General features: G+C 30.1%; 3 protein-coding genes across 4 annotated transcripts; 2 read left to right on the forward strand and 1 right to left on the reverse strand.

The window, feature by feature from the left end:
• Positions 1 to 3,607: 3,607 nt before the first annotated feature.
• Positions 3,608 to 4,764, forward strand: LOC108335213 (uncharacterized). The gene has a single exon (XM_017571178.2). It carries the CDS (start codon positions 3,918 to 3,920, stop codon positions 4,344 to 4,346), a length of 429 nt encoding a protein of 142 aa, XP_017426667.1. The 5' UTR covers positions 3,608 to 3,917; the 3' UTR covers positions 4,347 to 4,764.
• Positions 4,765 to 7,532: 2,768 nt separating this feature from the next.
• LOC108335212 (STS14 protein) lies at positions 7,533 to 8,389 on the forward strand. The gene has a single exon (XM_017571177.2). The coding sequence runs from the start codon at positions 7,594 to 7,596 to the stop codon at positions 8,125 to 8,127; it is 534 nt and encodes a 177-aa protein (XP_017426666.1). The 5' UTR covers positions 7,533 to 7,593; the 3' UTR covers positions 8,128 to 8,389.
• A 954-nt stretch (positions 8,390 to 9,343) lies between these two features.
• On the reverse strand, positions 9,344 to 14,315 carry LOC108334786 (uncharacterized). 2 transcript variants are annotated; one of them, XM_052870045.1, is made up of 12 exons: positions 13,680 to 14,315; positions 13,478 to 13,553; positions 13,218 to 13,291; positions 12,730 to 12,813; positions 12,374 to 12,490; positions 11,752 to 12,213; positions 11,204 to 11,607; positions 11,008 to 11,107; positions 10,862 to 10,921; positions 10,699 to 10,785; positions 10,380 to 10,508; positions 9,344 to 9,769 (listed from the first exon to the last, which is right to left on the reverse strand). In XM_052870045.1, exons 4-12 carry the CDS (start codon positions 12,808 to 12,810, stop codon positions 9,467 to 9,469), a joined length of 1,743 nt encoding a protein of 580 aa, XP_052726005.1. In that variant the 5' UTR covers positions 12,811 to 12,813; positions 13,218 to 13,291; positions 13,478 to 13,553; positions 13,680 to 14,315; the 3' UTR covers positions 9,344 to 9,466. The 2 variants fall into 2 exon arrangements, with proteins under 2 accessions (XP_052726005.1, XP_052726006.1); XM_052870046.1 differs by lacking the exons at positions 12,730 to 12,813; positions 13,218 to 13,291; positions 13,478 to 13,553; positions 13,680 to 14,315 and adding an exon at positions 12,569 to 12,713.
• Between the last annotated feature and the right edge of the window lie 6,665 nt (positions 14,316 to 20,980).

The following is a 20,980-nucleotide window of genomic DNA, read 5'->3' on the forward strand; positions in this document are numbered from 1 at the left end:
TTATTATGATGCCGATTCTTTGAACTTTTTGAAACTATAAAAAAAAATAAGATTGATGAAAAAAAAAAGACGAGACCAATTTATATTTGTTGGATTCAACTTGAATATAGGTTTAGTTTTTTTTCAAGCAACTTGAACTTGAAAGATTTTCACTATAATTAAAGAATTTACAAAATTTTAAGTAAACCTTAATTTTAAATCCTAAATATAAGAACTTGATACATTAATTATAAATGAAATAGAAAAACAAAAGTTTGTACATTGGTTCATTTAATTAAAAGTAAATGAATGGATTAATTAAAAAATTATTTTATTTTGTCTTTAATTCAATAAGTTCTTTTTTCTTGAAGTAACTTTTCAAACACACCCTATTTAATTCTATAAAAAATTAAAAAAAAAACCCTAGGTATAGTCAAAAAAGGATTGGTGATGAATATCTGTTCCTTCCGCATAGTCCCTTTCAACCCATAAATCAGGGACCCTTCTGTGTTAAGAAATTATTTATCAAGTTGGCCACTTGATTTGTGACAGTAAAAGAGAAAGAAAAAGAAAGGTCTATACATCACTGAAATAGATCACTGTTTGAATCTGCACATGACATGCATATCACCAACACCATCACTTTTTCCTCAGTGGAGTTGCCTAATGGCTACCTTTCACTCACTCACCACATCTTATGGATCACAAATTCTGGGTGCATTTCATCATTAGCCCCTTTATTTAGAAAATTCTCCATTCTTATTTCCCACAAACAATCATTCTATGACACAAAAACAAAATACATGCAATTATTTGTCATCAAACTTTAGCAAGTAGTTCAAAACTGAGTGCCCCAGAATTTTAATGGTAAGTTTGGATGGAAAGAAAACAAATATATAAATAATTATATGGTTTCTAATAAACCGAGAATGAAAAAGGGAATATATTTACTTTTATAGAATAACAATTCACAATAAATAAAAATGTTCAATATATAAATTATGTTCCAATTTCACCATAAAAAATGTTAACCATGACATAAGTTGCTTTAAATTAGCGATAAACCGATTTCAAAAGAAAAAAAAACTAATTAAAGGTAGACATTTAGTTTTTATAGTAGAAGAAAATGATGTGAGGACATGAGATTATTTATATATATATATATATATATATATATATATATATATATATATATATATTATTTACATGGATTGACTATTATCAATTATAGTATATGCAGATAGAGTGTGACATTATTTTGATTTAGTTTTTAGCAATATATATCTTATATAGAAGAAAAAAATGTGTTTCTTGACACCCTCATTTTACCATTCCTGTTTAAATAGGAAAGTAAAGCTAAAATTTAACAAATTTAAAATTAAAGAAAAAAAAACTTAAATGTGTTTATTTGACTTATTAACTATGTAGGAGTTTTGGATGATTTTGTAATTGTGTAAACTATCATATGAGAAGTATTCAATTCTTGTAAGGGTTATGAGAAATGGGTATAAAATAATTTATTTATTTTTATGTGAAAAACGAGTTAAAGTTTTGTTGCAGTTTAGGAACATTCCTTACACTCCATGAATTTATTTTTCTATAATCCAATCATCAAATTTCAATTTGTCTAACATATTCCAATATTGGTGAAAGTATAAATTATTTAAGGACTTTGTTCAATGGATTAAACTTTCTTTAAATCAAGCAACTTAAAGATAAATAAAAATAATTACAAAAAATTCTTAGTAATATAGATATGAAAAAAGTAGGTTCATATTGATCAAAATTCACTCAACAAATATCCTAATTTTTCTTGACTGAATTGGTAAAATAAAGTGATATTTTATTAATCGTATATATTATTTAATCATTTGTATATTTATACTTTTAATTTGATTGAAGAGGTAGATGAATATTTTTTAAAGTTTAACTTAATATTAAGAGAAAGTCAATGTTTTATAATGAATGCGTTCAATTAACGTGATTAGCCTAATTAGAGTAGAACTTGTATTGAATAGTAATATTCATTAATAATTCAAGTTTTACTCACTTCTAGATCACTCAAATGAAAATTTTAATTATGAGAAGTCAATAAAAATTCTTGAATGTACATTGGTTAGGTATAAGAAAGGAATTATTCTGACTTCTTATAAATTATTGTATCGGTGAGAGCAACTAAATATTAATATTTTGACTTCAAATCAAATTGGAATTTCTTAATTTGAAATTTTATTAAAGCTTAAAATGTTATCAACAGTGAAAACATATACACTGTGTTACTTTTTATGATAATAAAAAAGTAAATCATTATTATTATTATTTTTGAAATTAAATATAAATATTTTTTATAATTTTATTATACATATGTTTTTATCTTATATATATATATATATATAAATATATATATATATATATATAAATCTGTGATTATAGACTTGATTGTATAAATTATAGACCATGGCAAGATTAATTTGATATTCAAACTGTATAATTATTTTTGAATAATATTTTACTCTTTTTTGTATGTTATAATAATAATGTATTAACATGTGAATGTGAAGATGTTATTATTAATAGCATATCTTCTTTTGAACAAAATCAAAATAATGTTTGTTTGTTTAATTATAATATTTTTCAATGCTACATATACATTAATTTATTTATTATAAACATATAATTAAATTATATAATTAAAAAAATTAATTAATTAAACATTCAAATTATTTGTTATCAAATAATATTATAATTGTCTTAAAATTATTAAAATATTAACTAATAAATAATTATAGTAAAAATAATTATATATCTATTAATTGGCTTGAGATTAATATTGATGGTATAATTAAGATTGTTTTAATTAAACTTTTTATGTTCGTATTTTTAGAATAATTTTGAGTGAATATATCGATAACTTTTTTATTATTTTTTAATGTACAAAATTTTTTTATGCTGAGTTTATAAAACTATTTATGTTTTAAAACATGTTTAGAGAGAATTTTCATAAGTTTAAGTTTTAGTTAAGAAATAATTATTCTTTAGTTTGAATGTTTCTCAAGTCTTAACGAAAGATAACATCGATACTCTTTTTTATACATATATAATTTAATTTTTTTTTCTGTTTTTTGAAAGATATAATTATATTGATAAATTAATTAATATAATTTTCATTCATATATAACAATATACATGATTTAATATTTTATCTCTATTTATTCATTTATATTTTTTATAGCATATATATTTTATCTATATTTCATAAAATATAATATTTGACAACTTTGAGTGATCTTCCAATATTTTGCATTCTTTTAATTTATTTTATTTTTAATAGATTTTCATATCATAAAAGTTCATAATAATATCCAATATAATTTTAGTTAGAAATAAGTATAATTTAGAAATAAATATAGTAAAAATTTTATTAAAATTATACTATAAATTAACTTTCCCTAATTTAATTTGGACCTGTTTAGCCTACATATTCAATAAATTAAATATGATTTAATTAATTTCAGAAAAACTATACTTTTTTCTACTATTTAGGAAAGTTAACTCATAAATTTACATCCAATTTAATGTTATATAAAAATGAATAAAATAAAATTATATATATATATATATATATTTAAAAATAGGTCAAGAGTTGTGAATCTTCACATTGATTGGTAATTGATACACTGTCTCAAATTTAAAAATGAAATCATTAAATGCAAACATTTAATACATTTTTCTCCCAATTGTTATTTTCAGCGCACGCGCATATTTTGCGTCAAAGTCAAATGACAAAGGTTATTATGTTACTATTATGTGACTACGTCACCCTAATCCCTCAGAAGGAAGAAGAAACCAAGATCCAAAATATACCAAAAAATAAATAAAGAAAAACAGGATAAGAAGGGAAGGAACAAATCTCGAAACAGCAGCATCTACTCGGCGCAATGGGCGCGTGCGCATCTTCTCCCTCCGCCAAAACCACGAACACAACCGCATGGATGAATAATGGCGGTGGCGGTGCACATGCATCGGAATCGTTCCGAAGACCTTCGTCAATCATGGTGATGAACCTGGCGGGTCGAATCAAGGAGTTCAAGCAACCCATCCCGGCGAAGACCGTTCTCAACGATAACCCTCATTGCTACCTCTGCAACTCCGAGTCGGTGCACATCGGCACGTGCATGCCACGCGTCCCCGACGAGGAGGAGCTTCTTCCTGGCCGAATCTACTTCCTCGTCCCTCTCTCGCATTCTCATTCCCCCTTGTCCCTCACTCTCCTCTGCGATCTCGCCGTTAAAGCGGGTTCCGCACTGTCCAACCCCAAAAATAACCACACCGGCACAAACAGAGCTTCCGTTACGCGGCGCCTTTAGACTCGTGTAAGTTAGTTTTGTTAAAACTGATTTGGTTTGTTGGGTTTGATTTGTGATTCAATCGATTTGCTTGAGTGGGACCTTGTAAGAGAATAAGAAGAGATTGGTGATTAAATTTGTACTAGTAAGGGCCCAAATGAGAGTGATTGGTTGTGAAAGAAGAGATTGTGAATTGGTATGGCTGCCCCCACAGGAATGATGAAATGCAGCATCTGAACAATTCCCTGCCTTTCTCACAATTCTCCATCTCTGTTTGTTTGTAATTGCACCCATTCTGTTCAAAACATGTACTACGTGAATCAGGGTTCCAGCTTTTGGAATTCAGTGAATTTTTTTGTTTCTTTCTTACAAAACCTTTTTTCAAGGTTCTCCAATACGCGATTAGGGTTGGAAAATTGCTTTCTATATAATTGATTGCAGACTTCATGATGCGTTCCCAATATTTATGGATGTAAAAACAGGGTTAAGAATTGGAGACTTTTTATTATCTTTTAGCTATTTTTGTTAGCTGAAGAAGCTTATTTAATCATATTAGTATTGTTGTTTAGTAAATTTTCTTTATCATAATTACAGGAATTAAACGTGTTTAAATTAAATGCTCGTTTAAAATAGCGTAAGGAAGTACTTAACTGACTAATTCAAGTGACGAACTCAAATATGCAGTGGGAAAATGGCATTTTGAATTTGCATTCTTGTATTTAGCGGAGTTAAGAATCTAAGACTAATTTTAGTGGCCTCATTCTTGTTAGTAGTTGAATGACATATTTGACTTATTCAAGTTTAAAGTTCTTTGTTAAAAAATATCATAAATTTTGTTGACTTTAATCAAATTTTTATTTTACTCTTTCTATTTTTCATCAGAGTGAAAGTGTACATAGAATCTAATTAAAACTTATATGAAAGATAAAAATATAAATGAAAACTAATTGATATTATTTTATACTTTTAAAAGTAATGGTTAAATACAATCACAGATCTTTAAGAAATAATGTAATAAGTAGGTTCCTAAATTCAAAGGAACCACCAAGTGGACGTACGAATTAACATGTGATCGTTTGAATTTAAAAAGCAATACTAAATTCAGGGGATAGCATGGAGTTGTATTAAATATTTGGTACCATATATATAATAATATTGTATTCTTTGAAAGTATTTCTTGCCTTAAAAATAATTGATAATATTCTCTTTTAAAAAATAATTATATATAAAATTTTAGAGAATAATATATTTGTTGTTTTATTTTTCTGTTATTTTGTCTAAACTTAATTTAGGAATAATAATGAGTAATTACATATGTTTTATGAGTAAGTTATATTTATTTTATTCTAGTTGTAATTGTGTGAAAGATTGTTTTCTAAACTATGTATTTTTAATTTGAAAATTTAAGCTGGAGAAAAATAATAAATATTTAAAAGCAAGAAGAGTACAAATTTGTATTCTAAAATGTGTATTTTAATTTGTAATATGAAATATTTTGACAGCTAATAAAAAATTAAAACACAAACAATTTATATTTGACACTAAAAAGGTAAAATATATGATATAACAGGACATTAAAAAATCATTTTTTCATGCATAACTAAACTTTATGTTTTAAAATGAAAAGTATAATTTATACTATTGCATATTTTTTAAAAATATGTTTCATTTATCTTAAAGTAATTAAATTAAATATTAAAAACAGAAAATGCGATAGTTTTGGCATCAATTCTCATCCATTTTAAAACAGCTAAATTTCAGACTTATTAAATCTCGAATCCTCAATCAATCTAATTTGCTTGGTTGATCTATACTCTATGAAAAAACTAAATTGATTAATTTAATTTAAAAAGCTTATAATTCATTTAACTGATATTATTAAATTGTGTTAATTATATTTTAAATTAATAATACCACTTAATTGTGTTAATTATATTTAAATAACGTTTTATAAAGTATTAAATAGAAGTTAATATAAAAAGCAAATAATCACTAAAAAAACTCAGTTTTTCAAAAATATAAGCAAGAGTGTATTTTTTAAAATAAAATAATTATTAATTTTATTCTTGTATTTTTTTAGTGAGTTTCTATATTTTTTAAATTCAATATGTTTCTTAAGTTAAATTAGTGTTATCGTGTTCTCATCCTTTATAAATTTAATTAAGTTTATGATAAAATTTTCTAATGTATTTTTTTTCTTCTAAAGTTTCATGATTGTAATAACCATACTATTTAACTTTTTATTATTATTTTTATATGAACATTATTTTTGTCTTTTTATTTGTAGAAGCAAGTAAAAGAAATTGAAGAAGAATAAGAATGTTGCATGTTAATAAATGAATTTAAAATAGAAAATAGTATAATCATATAATTATAGTTACATGAGTTAAGTCAAGATTAAATCATGAAATTATTAAGTTTTTAATTAAAAATAGTTGCACCTGAATTATTAATTATTAATTATAATTTTTAGACTAATGAAAAACATGATCATTTAGTAACTGTTTTCACTTATGTTTAAATTTTTTTAACTTTTTAATTTATTACAATTTATCCATATGTTAAATTGTAACTGAGCAAGTATATATCATAATAAAGTTTGGATGGTGTTATTTTTATTTGGATCCTCCCTTAAGAATTTTGTTTAATAGATTTGCGTGTGTAAGAGAGAACCAAACACCTCTCCTGTTACCGAACAATAATGCAAAATTATAAAGTAAACTAAAGATATATATGAGTCACATTTGTGAGTGACATGACCAGAATTTTGTTGCTGAAATGTAACATTTCAAAATTCTGAAATGGGCTTCAACTAATGCTACTTGAACGAGTTCATCCGGCCCAATTTCTGTCATGGTACATTCAAGGGCCTTGCTATCCGCACACCCTTTTTTTCTAGTGAGACTCGCTTGCTTTTGGTATTTTATTTTGACAAGAAAAAAAATAACTTTTTATAGAACTGCGTTAGTATTGAGTATTATATAAATTAAAGTGGCCATTACTAACATAAAATGGATGTTTTATACTAATTATTTATGAAACTAATCAAACCAATGGTAATAATTATTTACGTGCTAATATGATGTTGCAATCTGCAATACACATGCAGCAGCAGCAGCAATGAACATCAAGATATAGGAAGGAGAAGATGGTAAATTCAAAGACTGGTCATCTTACGTTGTCGTTGCTGATAAAGAATTTATAAGTCCGTGACTCCAACTTTGTCATACATAGCATAATCCAACCATTGAAGTACGACTAAGCTCAAATGGATATCTTGCATCATCTTTCATTTTCCCTTGCTTCTCTACTCACCTTTGTTATCCTCGCCCATGCCGCCACCGCTCCGCCCAATCCACCGCCGCCGCCTCTCACAGCCGCGGCGAGTGAGTACTTGGAGGCGCACAATGAGGCTCGAGCCGTGGTGGGCGTGGAACCTCTGAGGTGGAGCGAGAAGCTGGGGAACGCCTCCAGTCTGATGGTCCGGTACCAGCGGAACAAAATGAAGTGCGAATTCGCCAACCTGACCACCAGCAAGTACGGCGGAAACCAGCTGTGGGCGGGCGTGACGACGGTGGCGCCACGCGTGGCGGTGGAGGAGTGGGTGAAGGAGAAAGAGTTCTACGTTAGCGCTAACAACTCGTGCGTGGGGAAGCACGAGTGCGGGGTTTACACGCAGGTGGTGTGGAGGAATTCGACGGAGGTTGGGTGCGCTGAAGCGTCGTGCGTGAAGGAGAAGTCAAGCTTGACCATTTGTTTCTATGACCCACCGGGTAACGTCATTGGAGAGAGCCCATACTAATCCATTCATCATCCATTTCCATTCCCATTCCCATTCCATGCATCATATCAAATTAATTATGAAGTAAAGACATTTTCTGTTTATGACGTAGGTTTTCTCACTTTCTTTCTTCTTCATGTGCTGTAGGTTTTCAAGTTTTTCTTGTTATTTTCTGCTACTGCTGATGATTTTAGTTAGAAACTCTTAGATGATGTTGGACCACCATTTATGTGATTTTCATCAATATTTATGTGCGAAAGTAATTAAGTATTATTAATCGTTTTACTTTAAATTTAAATTTAAGCGCTTAAATACGTGTCACTTAAAAGGTAAAAAGGTTCTGACCTTGCACAACTTGATACTTTGTAGTGTTTAGTAGTCAAAGGGATGAGGAAAAGGAAGGAAAAACAGAAGTTATGTTTCCAACTTGAACAACATGATACTCAAATCCCTATGCCACGTGACACCCTTCTTTTCGATGCAATTTTGACTTTTGCCTTTGGGTTGAAAAGTCAATAATAATATAAAAGGTCATTTGCCAACTACGAAAATATATAAAAGGGTATGAGTTAGTTATAAAATGTAATTAAACAGTGGTAATTGACAAATAACTTTGTAAAGGTTTGATTATGAAGCAATAATATATGGACATTTTTATTTTTTTATTTATTGTTTATATCATCTCACACAGAGACTCTGAAGAGAAAATTGAATACTTCCAAGGATTCAATTATTCGGACATTACATTATGGTTGACTGAAAATTTGGGCATTGCTATTCAACCTTTATGGATGACTGAAATTTGGTTTTTTTAAGTTTAGTTTTTGTATCTAAAATATACTTTTTTCAGTTCTTGATGCTTCGTTGAGTGTGTTAATAATTTAATTATTCTAGCTGTTCAGAGTTGGGGTCTACACGTTCAATTCCATTTGTTTTCCAAGCTGAGCTTAGACTTTTTTGGTGAACACTAACCTCGTCGACAAAAGAAGCCACTCATGATTTAGATTTACAACTGATACGTCATTTGATTAAATTTCTAATCGTGATAGGGCTAAGACCAGACACTCTCATTTTCATGCGTTCTACCATTTGTTTTGTCTTTAAGCCGAAATCAATTGTTTATAATAAGCAACATGTTAGACAATCACCAAACATATACGTGTGCTGTGGGATTAGCGAGTGCATGCACAGTAGCAACACACATTATTTACACCGCCTCACTTGTAGTAGGTACTACTGTGCTTTCACATTATAGTATTATATTTCGCTGTGCCCTTTCTACTTTGTACAAAAAGAATTACACAGATCAAACAAAGCACACCCCTTGCGACACTAAGAAGCAAAGCTGCGAAACAATCATTCATTTTACCATATCCTTAGATATAAGGTATCGAAAACTGAAGTTGTGTGGAATCCATTCTATGCACTTCCGGGATTTTCCAAGCTGACATTTCTTAACACTCTTTCTGAGGGATTCGGGTAGAGATTCCAGGACCATATCCATGGCACCGTTGGGGCACAAACCCGAGTCCTTGCTGAATGACTCAATAAGCTTTGGTAATAGTATTTTTTGGTCCTTGCGTACTCCTAAGTTGGCTCGAATGTACTCGTTCTTTGCAACTTCTAGCTCTTGAAACACACTCTTTGGTGTGTATATACGTACCTGCCAAACATCATCAGAGTTAGGCAAATGAATATTAAAAAATGTCTGTTGTACACCTAATCTATTTGTCCATATATTTATTTCTTAATCCCCTGCCTTCAATTTGTTTGGTTAGCATAATAACTTGGTGTCGTAGTTTTACAGCTAACATGGAATGATCCACTTTATCTTCTTATTGAGAGCAAATAATGATTTATATAGAATCGCTGTCTTTTTTTCGTTCTTCGATTCAGACCCCTCCATGTATAACAAAAAAGTCAACTAAAGAGGGAAGTTATTGCCAATTAAGAAAACGAGTTTGGTTGACAGATTTCAATGGGTGGATAGCAAGAGGGCGAATAAGGTGTGAATAATTCTCTGAGAATAGTCACTTCTCACACCACATTCCATGTTAACTGTTAAACACAGTTAGAAGTAATTTTCTTCCTGACATGTAACACTTCCAAGTTCTAACCATTGCATATGGCATTGTCAAAGCATATGTAAACAACTTTTGCAACTGATTTAATTTCAATGTTATCCAGATGATTTTGCTTGAATACTAGCCAATGTATAAGGAATTTCCCAAATAAACGTGAAAAATGTATAAAAATTAGAATTGAGGAAATACCGCGGGATCAGAATGGTTTCCTGAACAGAGTGCAAAGAGTGAAAGAGGATCAGGATGCTCCAGTGCATAAGCCTGTCGTCTATCTCCAGTCTTGAATTTTGTCCTTGGAGAAAATAACAAGCGCAGCCACTACAAGAGGAATCAAGTTTGAAGTAGCAACCATGTAAATCACCAGTGTCTAGAATAAAAGAAAAGCAAAAAATACTTTGCTTGTGGATGAGAAATATTAAAAGTATATTTGAGTTTCACTTCAGTTGTTTTTTTTCTCTCATTTGTTATTTGTTTTCTACATGGAAGTAATTGGGAAGATAAGATTCACCTGGCCTGGACGAGACATCCGGCACTTAAGTATAGTACTCTGTATTGTGTCAGCACTAATCGTATGACCCCCAACATTATATGCAGCCTGCAAAGACCAAACAAGCATATAAGAGTTCCATCCTGTATTAAATAACTTCGAAGGTACTACTCTCAATGTTTACCTTCAAAAGAAGAAAAGCTCTTTTCACATTGTTTTGTGGAATCCCATAAGCCAAAAATGCCTATTAGAAACAAAATAACAAATGATAACCCGACTAATCAAATGAGAAAATATTACACAGAACCATATTCTTGACAGTATAATTACATGCATCACTAAAGCATTGTGTATGTTGATCCAAAAAGCTAGCTTCTCCTCGTGTTTCAGCCTACCAGCGTCTACTTGTTCTAGTCGACAAATAAGTGACCTAAAACAACATAAAAAGGACGCGCTCATTAGAAACTTCTACTATATAGTTTTAACGTGAGATCTTCATTATCTGAATGAAATATAACAGCCTCACCTGAAATTCTGAAGCAATTTCTCAGTATCACCAGACTTCTGATTCTCTCTATAAAGCCACGAGACTTCAACCATGGTGCTGTACGGACCGCTAAACTCCTTGAGTCCTTCTACGTGGAAAGGATTATCCAACCGTACATCAAAAGAGGAATTATTCTTGAACCTTGGACTCCACATGTCATCTTGATCTCCAATGGAAAAGGCACTTGTCGAGGACAAGGATGAACTTGGAGATGAGAGGCCTGGATGAGTCATGGGAGGGTCTGCAAGCTTGCAGTATATAGCTGATATACATTTCACCATATCCTCAGAAAGTTTATTAGGTGTCACTGCAACATGATCAGAAATTCGGGTACCAAGATGTTCTGCCAGACTTAATATGTTTGTTGAAGAGCTTTGAGCATACTGCATATAATCATGCACTCAGTTAAAATCCAATACATAAACTAATTTTAACTTAACATATGCGTTTATTTTATTTCTTCTTCCTATATTTTTCATCTTATAAATGTTCATTGAAAACTTTATACAAACAAGACTTAGACTCACCTCCAACATGGACAATGGCTGGGAATGACAGGCACGCAGAGATCTAGCTAAAGAATCAGCTGGAGGAGATTCTCTCGTAAACGCTGGACAATGGGATAACGAGGAATGACAACGATAAACACCAGAATCCAAATGGTTTTCTTCTATTAGATTTTCATTGTATTCTTTCCATAAAGTCTCAGGCTCATGTTTCTCTTGCTCTTTTCTCTGAGTCTCAAGCTCATGGTCTTTAGATGGTGTTGTAGAACATTCTCTATTGGTTAAGATCTCTGGCACAGAAACATTGATGAATCGTGCACTAAGTGTTGTCAAAGGGAACTTTATACTTTCATCTTTTGAAGTCGGAGATACCGAAGACAATTGTTGATCAAATGCTTTACGGTACAAGGACAGAAGATGTTGCTCCAAATACACAACTTCCAACTCTAACACTGCAATTTCCCTAATTAATTCTGTGGCTGGCTGGAATACAAAAAGAAAAAATTAAGACTAGAGGAATGCATAACAATGTATATAATCATGTATACGCTGCACAATAATCTAATGATACAGGACAGATATATGACAATGTGTTTGTATATGCATATTTTCTAGACCCCAATTTAATTGAACTTGTTGCTACCTTGGGTATCATCATCTCATTTGAATTAACGAGAGATGAAGATCTGTATCCAAGTGCCTTTTCTAACGTGCCTCTGACCTGAAATTGGTCTTGTAATCTTCTCTCCAGTTGTAGAATCTGTCACAGGGTAATTTAACAATAAATAAATATGAACGAAATAGACATGATTAAAAGAATATGGTCCAAGTCCCTCACGCGGGATGCACAAACTCAATGATGGATGTAATGTACCAAAAAGGTGGAAAAAAAAAACAAAACAAAGAAGAAATGGACAAAGGGGCCACGGTGCAATAAATATGATTGCATCAAAATCTGCATCAAAAGAATTATGGGGAGCAACATTTCTGATATTGTACCTCTTGCTTCAGAGTGCTGTGAACTTCATTTGTAGGGGTTCGGTTTTTCCCAGCTTTATCACATTCCGTGAGATAACCCATGTCCTGGAATCAAATCAAACCCATACTTATGCATGAAAGATTATAAATTTTGTCGCGCATGGGGAATATACAGAATGAAATCAGAATAGACCATCAATGTTCCAACAGTATGGATGTAATTAATGAGATTGAAATAAAAGTGATAATGTTTGCCAAAACTAATTCTCTGTTCGCTCATCTTAGATTAGACTTTTGGAAAGACAGTTAGTTATTATTAAATTTTGGGCCACCATTGACATCATTCATGATTAAAGATTTGTCCTAAAAGTCAAATGAAGAATGATGAAATTTCTTTTCAGCATCATACACCCCTCTTCATGCCTGCTGTGAATGTATCTATCTACGTGCTGTGCCTTCAATTTCTGAGAATATTGAAAAGAAAATAGAAAGAAGATATTTCAACATACCAGCTTCTTGCGATCTGAAGCCTGAATGCGATTATCTGGATTATCCTCCTCGATTTTTTTTCTTATCAGGAAGACTGCCATGTAAAACACAGCAAACATTAGTGCTTGGTTCCATATCCAGGTTCATGTTTAAAGCAAAATCACGTCAAAGATAATGTAAAACCAACTATTAGTCGTTCAACAGTACATAACGTGTTCTTAAGCACACTAAAAAGGAACAGGAAAAGCTAAAGGCTAAAGCATAAGAAACAGATAGGAACCTCTTTGAACGTTTGTGCCTTGGCGTAAATCACAATCCCAGCATTTTATTTCCTCCACCCCCTTCAAGCCCCATAACTGAAAGCCACCGAAAACAGAGTTCTTCACACAGTAAATTTGCAGAAACAACTGACAATTGAGATAAACAACAACTTCAACTGTGTTAAAACAAAGAAACAAAGATACCATGAACCATCCTACTACCTTGGAACTTAACGAGTCAGAACTCAGATGAAGCACACTTGAGAAATGAGCAAAAAACACCAGTCAAAACTGAAGAGTCCAAATTTAGTTCCCAGAGAATACTAAATAGATTCCTATATTTCACATCACATCACATGCCCATTTGAACTTCAGCTCAGTGGAACTTCCTTCCTGAAAGTTCCCCCAGAGTGATCATTGGGTGTTACGTGTCTAAGACCTGAGCGTGAATGTGAAGAAAAGATTGATCTTATAACCAAACACGCCTTTTCTATCAAGACTCTCCTGAGTTCTCACGCTAGTGCTAAGCCACCACTGGCCTTTGTAAAGGATGACCCTTTTTCATTTGCATGAAAAGGAGTTATTGGAGTAGGCTTTACCTCAAGAACAAAGTCTTTATGGAATAACTTTGAGAAATGGTGAACGAGGGGAAAATGTCAAAGCCTCAGAAAGTGGACAAATCTCACTCTAAAGTCTCACTAAAGATCCAAGGTGCGACCAGCGAGAAGAAGAAAATAAGTAGTGGCTGCACTGACAACAACAAAGGTTGTGAGTCGAAATTATATGTATGAATAACAGCGTATTTATTTTCAACATTCTCTTCTCTTGTTGGAAAAACAAGTGGGAGTTGGTGACCGTCCGTCCACCCTTTGTCTCATTTTGCACCTCTCATTTAATTATACCTTAGACATTAAGCCACTTGATTTGATAGAATACAATGAAGACAAAAAAAAAATTGGACTAATGTTAGATATTGGTATAATTTTGGTTGAAAACATAAATTGCGATCTAAGTAAATGGGTATTGTTTATTTATTAGGTGTATTGGAGCAATCTGTGTACAGTATTAGAAACCCTTAGTTAAAATCTGCATACTTAAAGTGGTACTATTATTAACATTATTATACTATAACACTTTGTTTAATAAGTCTTTCTCATGCTTAAGTGCTTAATCATTGTATTTTTATTAACGTACTTTTCTAGTTTAGAGTACTCAAAGTTTTACCAATTATAAACAATGATGAGAAAATAGGTGAGCGTAGAAAAATAGATACTGGATTTGCAAGAAAGAAAAAGCATGGATTTACCTCAAAAGGGATGAAAGGTAAGGGATAAAGAACATTGGATGCTTGAAAGGAATAGAGGATGTGTTGTGGGGTTTCTCTTTGTCTTATGACTTTTTGAAGGATAACTAGGGAGATACCCATATTGTCCTTCAGTATCAAAGAGACTAACGTTTGTCAAAGAATCTACAAATATAATAATATATGCACTAATATACTAATGGGGCTTGACCTTTTTGGTTCCAAAACCAATACAAAAAAGAAAAGGATTCGGGTGCGGTGAGGTTTGCTTATTGTAATCATACACACCTATTGCCAGAAAAGTTTCTTTTTTTTTTTGTTGCACACTTCTTTAGACATATGGAAGAAAGAAAAGAAAAGAAAAAAGGAGCTTAGGAGACTCAAAAGAAACTGAAAGCTGAGAAAAGATAGAAAAACAAAGGAACGTTGTTCACACGCTATTATATTATTTTCAAAATGAAAATATTTTATAGGTTGAAAATTGCGCTATGGAGAGGGATTCACGGAGGGATATTCAGTGCACAGAATTACATCTTAACCCAACTGTGTGTAGGTGAAAAGCAGAGCCATGAAAAGCTACAGAAAAAGACCAGTAAACTTCTTTGATAGGCAAGTGTACAAAAGTTTTGCTCTAACAAAGTTATATATTTTCCTTATAAAGGAGATTATGTATCAACATATAAGCGTTACTTTTAGAGAAAATGAATATTATCATTTGAGCTTTAATCTAACATTTTATATAGAAAGAAAAAAGTAAGTGAGAAATTTGACAAAAGTCTTGTGGAGTTATTCTCCTTATAGGCTGATGAACAACACAAAGTGCGGGGGTTCTTCTTTGGACGCATCATATATTTTAAGTTTCACAGCAGAGTGGAAATATCATTTCATGTCCCAACAAATAAACAAATGAACTTCTATTTTATCTTATTATCGATTTTGCTTATGTCAGAGGGACGATTTTCAATGGCAGGAAACACCGATATAACAAGAGAAATGTGCAGGGTAGTATATGGTTTTACATCAAATGATGATGGGTAAATTTTCAAATTAATCTGACAGACATGCTTCCTTGATCCATGTAATCATCGAAAAACATATACAACAGCCTCTTTAAATGAGGAATAGGATTACAAAAGTACAAACTACATGGCCTCCCTGTAGCATGGATATTTATATATATAAGTTCACATAGTTCTATAGAACTGAGATTCTCCTTGCAAAACCATTTATAAACACAAGATAAGGTTAGGTGAACTTGCTTAAATGGTAAAACTGTTGTTTTAAGGAAACATTTTCTAATGATTTAGCTGTGTTTTATGTGTAGACAGTCAAATGCTTATTTTAACATTAGAAGGGCGGTTATTTTAGCTGAACTGATCAAACGAGACAACTTAGAAGTTTTTTATATGCGAGTAACTTCAAAAGTCGATGAAGTTTATGGCACTTGTTATTTGTGATCTTTTGTCTTTATTGCCAGCTATATTATAATACCTAGTAGTGTTTGTGTGTTTTCATATGAGAACCAAAATAATTTTGAACACACATAATTCAAAACAAATTAAGTTAGTTCTTACGAACTTGTGACAGAAGCACCTATTGTAGGTATCATGGATGTGACACTAATAAGTGGAACCACCATTTTCATTACAGTTTATGGCAAGGCTTTTCACTTGGTAAGTGATAACACTCCATGGTAGAACTTGGTGTGGGAGAAAGACAATTGTGAAAAAGAAGAAGAATGAAAGTGACTTCTCAAACAAAGTGTACACATCTTGCACAATGGAGACCACGAATGACCAAAACAAATCACAGGTGTTGTTTCCAAAATGGGAATCATTTTTCGCTAATGCAGCATGATGCCTGGATTGGCAAAGCCTACATCTATTAGTTGTGTCCATTAGATAAAACACGCGAGAAAGAAAAGGGTGAAAGGGACAGTGAAGAACTGTTTGTGTATGTCCTGGTTTCGGGTATGGGGAGGTGTAGTAGAATCCCGTTTGTGGGACACAAGAAGTGAACTTTCCAAATAGGTTTGGACAAAACAGTGAATGGCAATCATATATATGTATCCATGTTTTGTAATAATATTTGGTATCTGACTTCATGGGTGTGGATGAAGAAAGTGGTCTAAAACATGGAGTTGGTATGTGCAAATGAAATTTAGGGCATGAAATCGCATGTGAAAGAAGAAGAAATTGGCAGAAAGGGATTTTGCATATGGAGATTTTGACAAAAGGGACTGACATCATTGTGGTTCCACAGGCTTTATCTTTAGTCTAATCTTGGTGATGGAATAAGATAGCTTCTAACATGTATCGTTCGGGAAGCACCTCATTGTCTTCATGTCCTTTTTTCTTTTTCCTCTTTACTTTTCTGAATTTCCATAACACTTCTCACCAAAATTTCCAGCCATAACTGTTGTTCTTACATTGACACATGATGGTGAATTTATTAATCTGTTCTCTCATCATTCTTCACATTAACATTATTAGGTTCGTGTAACATTAAAATATAGAAATACACCATGTTTCAAGTTTGTACCCCCCAATCATTTTGTAAACACCACTGCTCTTATATCATGAAGATACCCCCAATATTTTTATATTTTTATTTTTTAATTTTTAAATAATTATTTAAAAATATATATTTAAAATATAAAATTAGATAAAATATTAGTTTTTAAGTATAATTCAAATCAAACAATTAAATAAAATATTAATACAAATAAACTTATATTTTCAAAAAATAAATTCAAATAAGTTGGTCAAATATAAATTTCAAAATATTAATATTTTACAAAGTAGCTTTAATTTTATATCTCTAAATAAAAAATAAAAATATATGAAATTAAATTTTAAACTATTATATCATGATTAATATTTCTTTATTAGTAATTATTCTTTTATTAATAATTATATTTTGATTACTTGAAATTCAAATAAAATTCAGTAATTTAAAATTCAGTAGTAAATTTTAACAGATAGAGGATATCGCAGATAATATTATAGCAAGAGTAATTAAATATTTATATTCATTATCTACCGATATTTACGAATGATTTATTCACAAATATTTTATCTACGTGAGTACAAAATATTAAAGTGAAGAGATGTTGCTGCCGCGGCCGCCGTTGGATGCAGGGAAGGGAAAGAAGGGAGGGTTAAAGGTCAATTTATCAAGTCTATGGGGTGCAGCAAGAAAAAAGGAAGGTGCATGCTGGTAACTCGCATTGTTTAGCCCAAAGCCTCACAGCAGAGGGTTACTTCTTACACCACTCCATATTGCTTCCTGTACCATCACATTTTTTTTAAATTTCAAAACTATTTTTTATATTTTAAAATATCTTACACCCCACCTCTTTTCTTAATCAGATGTCGATAGGGATGGCAACGGGTCGGGTCGGGTACGGATAGTGCCTACCCGCAACTCGACCCGATAAAAAAAAAAGCCACCCGCTACTCGCACGGATACTCGTTTCCGCAGGTATTTTAAAACCTACGGATACCCGCAAATATTAAAAAATATATATTTTAATAAATTATTAAAATAAAATTTAAATAGAATTACAAAAAATATATAAAATATAATATAAATTAAATTAAATTTAAATTTAAATTCAATTTTAATTAAATTTAATCTTGTAAAATATAAATTAATGTTAATTTTAATTAAATTTAACTTAATAAAATATAAATTAAATTTTTATTTTTATTTTTTGCGGGTAGCGGTTATCCGCGGGTACGGATAGTATAATACCCGCACCCGACTCGTTTATAAGCGGGTATTAAAATATCCGTTACCCGCGGATTGCGGGTAGTAAATATCCGTGGGTATCAACTATTCGTCACGGATTTTATCCGCGAATATCTGCGGACGTAGATTTTTTTACCATCCCTAGATGTCGACATCTGTTGAAGAAAAAAGTCTTCAACGGATGTGGCGACATCCGTTGAACTTTTTTCTTTAGTTTTTAGTTTTTTAATTTATTGTATTTTAAATTAATATATAAATATCATTTATTTTTTTTAAAATTATTACTTAATTATTTATAAATTAATTTTATTTTATTTAATAAAATAATTATTATTAATTTAATTTATATATTATTATTTAAATAATAACTAAAAAACTTTTTAAAAGTTTATTTAAACGGATGTGCAAGATGTGGCGACATCCATTGAAGTTTGTTTTTTTTTTTTAGTTTTTAGTTTTTTAATTTATTTATTTTAAATTAATATATAAATATTATTTAATTTTTTAAAAATATTACTTAATTATTTATAAATTAATTTTTTTTATTTAATAAAATAATTATTATTAATTTAATTTATGTATTATTATTTAAATAATAATTAAAATATTTTTTAAAAGTTTATTAAAACGGATGTGCCACATCCGTTAAAGTTTGTTTTTTTTTAGTTTTTAATTTATTGTATTTTAATTTAATATATAAATATTATTTAATATTTTTAAAATTATTATTTAATTATTTAAAAATTTATTTTGTTTTATTTAATAAAATAATAATAATAATTAATTTAATTTATGTATTATTATTTAAATAATAATTAAAATATTTTTAAAAAATTTATTAAACGGATGTGCTATATGTTGAAGTTTTTTTTTAAATGAAAATAATAAAATAAAATATAAAATATTTAAACAGATATCAATATTTGTTGAAAGTGAAATGGATGTCATCCATTTCTTAGCAAGGATAAATTAGGAATGAAATAGTGCAGAGAATATCTGGTGGCGGTGGAGGGAGCAACACTCCTGACAGCAAGTTATATTGGGTTAGTCCAAGTCAATTCAATGTGTCTACTTTAGATTGGTCCACATCACCTAGAATGATATTTTTTATTCCGTGAATTTACATAGGATAACCACGTAATAAAAGTAATCTTTAATTAATGGAACATGAAAAAAATAAATAAAAAATACCTCCAATATTTATTAATATCACGAACAAAAGTAGCAGTATTATTATTTTATTATTGTGAAAGAAGAAGAATGAGATAACTCATAACTGCTACATTCTTCTTCTTATAATGCTTACCTTATTAAGTTAAAAAAATATATAAGATATATTTTAAAAGTGTCTTTATATGGATATTTAAGTGCTTGTCCAAATTTTGAATTTCGATTAGTCAATTTGATTGAATGACCATTAGAAAGACTGACACCATAGTAATATAAATATGCATTTTAAACTTGGTATAATGTATATAATTGAATTTAAAAGTTCTGAACTTATTCATAGGTATGATTTCTAAAAAGTGAATTGAGTTAAACCAATTTAGTATCATATTGATCTATTTTTTATTATCGTATAATCATGATTTGGTAAATACGTAAGTTTGAGCGAAAATGACTTTATGTTGATGTATAATAATGGATAGGAAAGTTTGAAATGATAACTTTTCTTACATTGTTGTTTTTTGAATTTTGCAACATTTTTTTAGTTTTGCAAAATTCATTCAACTAGTTCACTAATTTACTAAAGGAATCTCAATCTCAGAACAATAGACAGTTTTTAAATTAAATTCTCTTAGTGAATTATAATTCTTCTAACGAAATTACTTTGATAAAAGAAAGAAGTTATATCGAGTATGACTAATTTTTAAGTTATACACATTTATTTCCTTAAATATCATTCTTCGAGTCTAAACTTATATTCAATATTGCACAAATAGTTAGCCATTATATATCTTAAACTGATGTAATGGATGATCTTTGGTTGTGCGTTTATTCATTAATGTTGTTCATTATATATTTAAGTAAATATTTAGTTCAACCTTGCATTGTTTTTGTGCTTATGTTATATTGTTATAATCATGTTTTAAGTCAACACACATTTTAAAAATGGGAAGGAGTATATATATATATATATATATATATAAGAAATAGTTGATATAATTTTTTTTCTCACTTAAACCACTTGAATGACATCTAAACACTTAAGCAAATTTTTTTCAATATAAGAAATAGTTGATATATTTTTTCTTCTCATTTAAACCACAGTTGATTTTTCAAGTGAACAATTACATCACTCGCATGTTTAGGTGTTTATAAGGAAGAAAATAATTAGTCAAATTTCAATTCCTTAATATTTGTATATTGTTTCAGTGATTTATTTGAATATTATATGTGAATATATAAACAATAAGAAAAATAATTTTCAACAGGGTTATAGTTCCAAAGTTTCACCTCAAGTCAT

Source organism: Vigna angularis, chromosome 10 (assembly GCF_016808095.1).
Source record: "Vigna angularis cultivar LongXiaoDou No.4 chromosome 10, ASM1680809v1, whole genome shotgun sequence".
NCBI classification, from domain to species: Eukaryota; Viridiplantae; Streptophyta; class Magnoliopsida; order Fabales; family Fabaceae; genus Vigna; species Vigna angularis.